The sequence below is a fragment of the Medicago sativa genome, chromosome 4 (assembly GCF_051527215.1).
Source record: "Medicago sativa cultivar Bolivia chromosome 4, Bolivia_mono, whole genome shotgun sequence".
Taxonomy (NCBI): Eukaryota; Viridiplantae; Streptophyta; class Magnoliopsida; order Fabales; family Fabaceae; genus Medicago; species Medicago sativa.
The window spans coordinates 88,682,934-88,691,696 of NC_140752.1; the positions used below are offsets into that span (position 1 = coordinate 88,682,934).

The 8,763-nt window shown below is 33.5% G+C and overlaps 1 protein-coding gene across 1 annotated transcript; it reads right to left on the reverse strand.

The window, feature by feature from the left end:
- Positions 1 to 202: 202 nt before the first annotated feature.
- Positions 203 to 4,860, reverse strand: LOC146933399 (UDP-arabinose 4-epimerase 1-like). Its single transcript, XM_085705189.1, has 11 exons — positions 4,727 to 4,860; positions 3,862 to 4,021; positions 3,359 to 3,483; positions 2,629 to 2,742; positions 2,413 to 2,520; positions 2,215 to 2,306; positions 1,977 to 2,118; positions 1,767 to 1,861; positions 1,475 to 1,604; positions 784 to 932; positions 203 to 698 (listed from the first exon to the last, which is right to left on the reverse strand). The coding sequence occupies exons 2-11, from the start codon at positions 3,920 to 3,922 to the stop codon at positions 467 to 469; spliced, it is 1,248 nt and encodes a 415-aa protein (XP_085561315.1). The 5' UTR covers positions 3,923 to 4,021; positions 4,727 to 4,860; the 3' UTR covers positions 203 to 466.
- Positions 4,861 to 8,763: the final 3,903 nt, after the last annotated feature.

Sequence of the window (8,763 nt, forward strand, 5' to 3'; positions counted from 1 at the left end):
GAACTTTTTTTTTGGTAGTGTATATAAATTTAGTTTACACTATCACTATACTATCCCTTTAATCCTTGTTTGTTTCAAAGTTGGATTATGTATTTTCAAAATCAAAGATTGTAATTAAGTTTTTTTTCCAACTTCACCCAAGAATAGCTCAGTTCATGAATACATACATACAAGTAAGCTTAATCTTTCCTTGAGTCAAAAGTTATAGAAAAGGCATACCAGAGCCTCGGCATTATATTATTGAATCATATTATGTGGTCAATAATACATATAATGAATCGACTAGTAACTCCCTAAGAAACAAATTACCCAATACCAATCACTATGAAGTGAAAGAAGAACAAAAATAAATCAACCCTCTTATCTAATACCTGATATAGCAAATATAAGTGCAACTATAAGTCTATAACATAGATGCTGCTGAGGGTTGCTTCTAATCTTCTGCTATGTTAAGATTCTGAATAATTCAATATACATTTGGAATCCCATATCCATCGTGATGAGATTTCTGCCATCTCCATGCTGTCCGTAAACTCTCTTCAAGATTAGTGCGTTGCGCGGACCATTTCAGTTCACGGTTGATCTTTGTTGGGTCACTAAACACCTCGGCGTAATCACCGGGACGACGAGGAAGAAACTCTACTTTAATGTTCACCCCAGTAGCCTTTTTACAAGCTTCAACAAACTCCTTCACTGAACTACCTGCAAAACAGAAGCGTCGCGATTAGCTTGAGACAACTAAGAAAATCAAAGCATTGCATTTGTATTCCAAGTGTTTTTAACCTACCCTTTCCAGTGCCAACATTGTAGATCCCAACCTTAGCTGGCACTGCCTTTTCAAGAGCTTTCACATGAGCATCAACCAGATCTGTTACATCGATATAATCTCGTATGCAAGTTCCATCACTTGTCTTATAGTCTGTTCCTCTAACCTGCCAAGTACCAGCAAATGCAATGGCAACACTCAGTTTCAGGCGCTTGAGCACAATCAGGCAATCAACTAGATGATTTTCAAGCAGGCCGAAATGGCTAGTAACATGAAATAATACACAAGACTTCCATGCATGGGAAGCTACTCTAAAACGATATTTTCAATCATCACGGTAAATAGGGATTTGTTCAAATTCTGCTACACAGCAGTGCTATAGCACCGCTATTTGACAGCATTTTATACTAAATAGGGACATAGCGTATCGCAGAACAACTGTGATTTGTTCAAGTTCTGCTATGCTATAGCGCCGATATAGTCCTATTAACAACGGTGCTCCAAAATGAAACAAAAACACATGGAATAGACTTACAAGTCCAAATCCTTTCTAAATTTTTCTTAGGAGCTTATGAAACATTTTTCTACCACGATTTTCATTCATATACCCCCACCCAGCCAATCTCCTTTAAAAGATTCATTTTTGCAATCTCATACTTCTATGAAGACTCCAATTTTAGGCAAAACAAAATAAAATTATCATCATACCTTTAATCCAGGAATAATACCACGAGCCGCATCAAAGCAGGCGCCAGATATTCGACCTTGCTCTCGCAATTCAGGTCTTGGAGCCTCACCCAATCTTCCTTCAGGGTCCGATCCAATCACATTGAAGTATCTGGTTGGTTTCACACGAAAACAATATATCAATAATAACACAACTATGGCACCCCCTTTTATAAGATATTCATATATTAAAAATCATATATAGCTCAAGTAATAAAGGATGGAATAAGATATGGATAAACTATTGGGGAAAATGTAAATGTAAAAAACAAACCTGAGAATCATTACTGCCATGTCTGAATTTTTAGAAAAGTCGAGGATGATATCCTCTGCCATCTTCTTGGCTTTACCATATGGATTTATTGGAACCTGATGTGTAGACCATCAACGTTAACACTAAAACTAAATACTTAAAAGCGTTATTAAAGTAATCCAGGATGCAATGAGAAGACAAATTTTTCTCAACTAAAGTTAGATTTCTCACCTGCGGTGTTACTTCTGTAATAGGCATCTTTTCAGGTTCCCCATATGTTGCACATGTACTAGAATATATCAATGTCTTCACATCATGTTTAGCCATAGATTCCAATACCAACAATGTATTTGAAGTTATATTATGATAATACCTGACAAACATAACGATTAGAAACTGAAAAACGAATCAATTTTAACAACGTATTCAACCTATATTACTGTTCTTAAAAGAAACCAGAAGCACTTACTTAAGAGGATCCACAGTGCTTTCCCCTACGTATGCAACAGCAGCAAAGTGCATCACAGCATCAAATTTATTCTCCAAAAATATTTTATTAACCTAATAACCAGTTAATTAAACAAACTTTCATGGGCTTTGCCTACATGTGCACCAATAGAAGTAAAAGTGAAACAACAAAATATTTCTTGTAATTAAAGAAGGATACCGATTTTTGATCTCCCAAGTCGGCGTATATAAATTGAAGCCTTCCGGGTTCTGGAAATAGATCTTGAAGAACCCTGACGGCACCCAAATTTCCTCGTGATAGATTGTCCTGCAGTAAAGAAAAATTGTCATGATTGTAGCAACCAAATCGATAGGTGGATTTGGATTTTTTTAGAGAACCATTCCATTTTATGAATAGACATAAACATAGACATACTACTATGGTGACACGGTAGTTATCCTTCAGAAGACGGAAAGCAGCATGCGAGCCAATATAGCCTGCACCCCCTGTTACTAAAACGTGAGTGACCCCAGGTTCGTGGAAGGCAAACTGAAAAGGGAAAAGATGCAGAAATGAAACACAATAATTAGCTAATGACAGAGTAGGAGTATAATAGATTTTAGCACAAAAATAACAAAAACTCGAAAGGAAAATTATAACTGAAAAGAAAATCAATCCTCTATTTTATCACTCCCCATGTCTCTTCATTTGTCATATATCCCTAATAACTCCAGTGAAAATCAACGAGACACACCCAAAGTTAATTTTTTAACTGAATTATAGATAAGCATAACCCTTCAATGGGTAATGATAGAAATGCCAAAGAAACTAAACAGGACTAGTATATCTGCAGTAGGCTAAAAAAATGACCTCTCAAATCTCAAAGGTCTAATAAATGCCTTTTCTATGAGTACGATCCTACATGAACGAATAAAATCTGACAGATTCTTGCAGTCAAGAAAAATTGTTTCCAGATGCATAACAAGATCTATAATAAATTATACACACATCTTCCAAGTTTGATTCCGATTTCAATGTGAAAACTATATTATAACACTAATTACAGTAAACAATGTAGTGTATACAGATACAAGTAAACAAACATAACAGATGCATAAACATGATCTGGACATTTTGATGGTATCAAATGGATATAAAAGATTACCGGACTAGGGGATTTCAGAGACGGAGATCGCTTGATCATGATAATACATATTGACGTTAATGCAGCAGCAAGAAAAATCTTTCCAACAAAATTGCCCTTCTTTTTTGGATCGGCGTAATCCATGCCTAAAAAATAAAGGAAATAATAAGAAACTAGATTTTCAAACACCAATTACATGATACTGTCCACATAAGAACACAGCTAGAACTTTGACAAAAGATATCCTTCGGTCCGTGTTTACTTTAAAGGGTAATGTAAATTGTAAAGCTTTCCAATTCCATTTTCAAATAGATTAATACTTCAATTTAAGTGACCAATCTTCGTTTAAAACTTTAAATTGATTGTGAGTATGGCGGATTCATGATGTGCTACCGCGATTTTGGTAAAAGTTATACTTTGAAGCTTCAAAAAAATCATGGTGCCACAGTGATTTAGTCAAATTCACCATGTTTCCAATCCAAGCATGCACTAAAAAACTTCAAATATGGATGACAGAATCTTACTTCCCATTGTTGTAGGTCTGGTTGTCCTTGCTTGAGTTCTAGACCTAACCAAATTTAGCATCTGAAAAATCCCCCTAACTTAGTGTGAAGAATGCAGTCCTATTCCTTGATACCAATGATCAAATCAAGCTCCACTCCTAGACAGATCTTCAGAGACATGCTGCAATAAAAATCAGACCATATAAGATATTTTCCTCTCTAGAATGGAAAACAACCAAAACAAGTAAAGAAAAACACCAAACAACTAAAACAAATTATAAAAACAAGCAAATAATTGACTCTAACATAACATATGAGGAAAAAGAAATAACATAGAATTCAAATGAATATAAAACTTTTGAATGCAATTCACCAACAAAGTGGATGAAGAAAGAGTTTGAAGATCCACATAAACCATGAGAAGAAGAAACCAGTGATATGAGTAATTGAAAAACAATTACTAAAAGACATGCAAATCAATTATGAGTCAGAACATTAAAATCAAAATAAATTGAGAATGAAAACAAACAAACAAACAAAACCGAACCACTACCCTACGTCCTTAACAAAAAGGACCACATTCCCAATTTAAGATGCAACAACCGATGAATAAAAGCCACAAAATTTATACAGAAAAACCAATAGAGAAAACAGAACAAACTCAGAAATTTCCACACACAGTTTCAAGATCCAATACATTACAAAATCAAACAAAACCCATTTATTATAATTAAATTTCAACACACCCCACCTAATTGAAATTCAATAATATGCAAAAAAAGTACAAAACTTTGAGAAAATGTAAATAATTTGAAGCTTAAAGAAAAACAGCCGAGAAAGAAAAATGGTTGTGACAGTGATGACGAGATCTTAATAGAATGTGTACCAGAAAGTGTGGAAGAAGAAGAGGAGGAAGAAAAACGCATAGAATAGAAACGTGGAAGGGTGAATGTGAATGGACGGATGGTGGATGTAGAGAGAGAAAGAAGAGAGGGGTAGAGAGAGAAACGGGGAGTCAGTGATGTTCTGTGCGTGGAGTCCATCATACATGTTGAACTCGATGTGAAAGGTGTTAGAGAGAGAAAGAAAGAGAGAGAAAACGCACACTGATGCAGGAATGTGAGCAACAACAAACAATAACGACATTGTCCTAGGATTGGAATAGGATGTTTTTTAAAAGAAAATACTCTATTATTAGTCTATCTTAAATATATACTCCATCTGGATTATTATTTTCAAGAAAAATGAGTTTAATAATCTGGAGTTTGGTCAGGAGTTAAAGATAGTGTGATTAAGAATTATTATTTCATCTAATAATTAAATTTTGGTTTTTTATAACTATTTGTTTTTGGTAAAGCTCATTTACCAGTCAATTGATTGATATACTTCATCCGATGATTTTAATTATAAAGAGATTTGAATCAAAAAAGTTGATGTATTAAGAGTTAGATACCACGATTTACCGTTTTATTGTTGACATTCTTGTTATTGTTTGAGTGGGTCAACTATAATATTTCTTTTGTTTCTAAATACATGTCAATAAACAACTTTGATTATTTTTGTAAAAAAAAAAAAAAAACTTTGATTATTAATCTATGCAGTTATCGTCCTTGTGAGCTTAACACAGTTGGTATGAACAATGTATAAAATATGCAAGGTCTGAGGTTCAAACTCCGGCCACCACAAAAAAAAAAAAAAAATCTATGTAGTTATCTATAATAAAAATTTATGAAATTTCAATATTCATGAAAATATTTATTGAGATTAATCAAACAATATATTATATATTGACATTTATATATTTAGTAAAAAATATATAGTAAAAGCATATTATGAGAATAATGTATTTGGTTAAAATGCGGCATTTAGAAACTGATGGAGTATTAAACAACAAATAGTTATGAAATTTTCCTCAAAAAACACATAGTTACGAATTGGATTTTTTTATGAAAATAAAATGTAATTTTTAAGGTGGATATATTGTAAATTAGAATTTCAAGATTAATTAATTTTGATAATCATCAATGTATTCGTCACAAAATTTTGTGGATTTTTTGTATAGACAAATGTCAGTAGTGGTTATGTTAGTTTATGAGAATCAAATTTAAAACTTTTTCTATCAAATTCCTTCAACGTTCCTTTACTCATCAACCAAACTGTCTATGTGAAACATATTTTTTTCTCCATAAAGTTTAATTATGACGTAACGCATAAAATAAACTTTTAATCTATGGGTAGATATTTCAACTAGTTTTAAGATGTTAAAGAAATCAAAATCACGGTTCAAAAAGTTACAAGAAGACAACCACCAACCCCTAAACAAAATAAATCATCTTAGGATACACAATACATATGCATTGATAGCAGGTATTGGGTTCCACTTTGGTGCCATAGTTGTGTGCCATTGGTGCCATTGGTGCCATCTCCACCACACACACACACATCACACACACATCCCAACACCCATCAACACACATCAACGGCCAAGATTGCATCAATGGCACCAATGGCACCCAAGCAATGTCATGGAAGTATTTCCCGCAGGTATTAATGAACCATCTTAATATAAAATTGGAATGTGTGGGGGTGAACAATTTGTAAAACAAACCACCACTCAAAGACCATTTTGATCACTTTCAAAAATCAATTTGTCAATTCGTAAAATTGGACTCCATGATTGTCGGTAGGCACTCCAAGATAGCCGTACAACTTTAGTTTCTTGGACCAATTATGAGACAAATCCTAAAGTCGACAACAAAACATTTGATTATTATTTTAGCAAATGTTTTGTTAACGAGTGTATTCGACGCGTTTTTAAAGATTTTAAAAGATGAAATTTTTTTATAAAAAATCAAATATTTCAATTTTCGATGCATCAATTATATAAATTTTTTTTAAAAAAATTATCATTTAAAAGTCTCAAATTGAAGACTCCACAAATCAAACCCCATTTTTAAGAGTGCATCATGTCGCCAAACTTCAACATGTTACTACTGCTTCAGTCCTATATTAAGTGACACAATTGATTCTGTCACAAATACTAATGCATATTTCTATCTATAATTATCTATTAGAAAAAAACATATGAAAATTTAATATTTTAAAAATATTCATCGAAATGAATCCAACATCTTATATGATACTATCAACAATATTTTATATGATATTATTTATCTTTTTACATTAGTAGAAAAATATGATCAAAGTATGTTAAATCAATAAAGCATATTATCAAAAACATCATCTAATATGAGATGGAGAGAGTACAATTTTTTATCCATGGTCACAATTTTTGTACCCATGAAAATGAAATGAATAAATAGTTGGGAAGTGGACATGCAAGTAGACATGGCAACAATACCCGTCCCCATGGGTACCCGCCCAAACCCACCCCGATTTGACGGGTTTTCCCCGCTTTGACTGGGTTTGGGTATGAGTTTGGGTTTTCCCCGATCTCAAAACACGGGTATGGGACGGGTAACGGGGATTTATGTACCCACCCCGAACCCATACCCATACCCGTCCCAAATGTAAAATTTTTTTTTTTTTTACCCCTTTTTATATAAATAGAAACACAATCCTAGATCATGTTATGTTATTTGGTTTAATAATTCCCATGTTATAAAAATTGCCTTTGATTTTTAAAGGAGTAACCAAATCATTATGTTAAGGAAATGTTAAAGGGAACATAATGCTTTACAAAATTGCCATTGGGGTTGGAAAAAAAATCTTTTTTTTATTAAAAAGTATTTCACTGCGGGTACGAGGATGGGGATGGGATCCCCAAACCCGTTGGGGACGGGGATGAGGTTCGATTTCTCATCCCCGTTGAATATGGATAGGGTAACGGGTAAATATATGAGAATAGAGTATGGGGATGGGGAAGGTAAAACCCGTCCCCACCCCGCCCCATTGCCATGCCTGCATGCAAGGACGACTACAAATTGAAGTAGTTAAGATTGCAATGGCTTTTTTTAAATCGTCCAATGAAATGCCACCATTTGTTGTACTATGAGCGATGAATGCGGCAGTCGGTCTCAGTTTAATTTACAATCTGCATGCCATCACGCAGCAGACTGTACCACTTTAGGACCTACGTGTCTACCTCTACTTTTTCTCCTGGGGTAAATTGTGGATCTTTTTCTCATAAAGCAGAACTGCGCAAATTCTCACCATTAGGTATTCATTTATGTTTCTTCTTCTAAGTGCCCGTTTGGTTCAGCTTTGAATATAATTGATTCTGAGAGAATTGATTCTGATAGAATTGATTCTGACAGAATTGATTCTGAGAGAATTGATTTATGTTTGGATACAATTATGTAGAATTGATTAAACAAAATGATTTATGTTTGGATGCAATTATGTAGAATTGCTTTTGAATGTATAATTACTAAAATATACATAGCTAAAGGAGAATTGATAAAGAATGAGAATTGATAAAGGGCAATAAAGTAAAATAAAGTGTTGTAATAATAAAATATACAAACCTATACACGTTGTTCAAGGAGAATTGATTCTAGAAAAGCTAGAAGCTAGGATTTATAGCTTCATGGAGAATTGCTTTTGGAGGACAAAAGCAATTCTGAAAAGCTGAACCAAACACGTTGTTTTTGGCTAGAATTGCTTTTGGCACTGTAGAGAATTGATTTTGGGCTAGAATTGCTTCTCAGAAGTGGAACCAAACAGGCCCTAAATGAATGACTAAGACTTCACTAAAAATGTCCATAACTCGCACTTTACTTCAAATGACAAATATTGAAATTATTAGATCAAAAGTTGTGATCGGGATCCAAACCCGAATTCTTTTACTTATATGTAAGAACAGAGTGTCAACTCAAAAAAGAACACTTTGTAAATATATACTCAAAAAATTTAAATTATCAAATACTCCACCTATCCTTAGTTATAAACACTAATTATTTA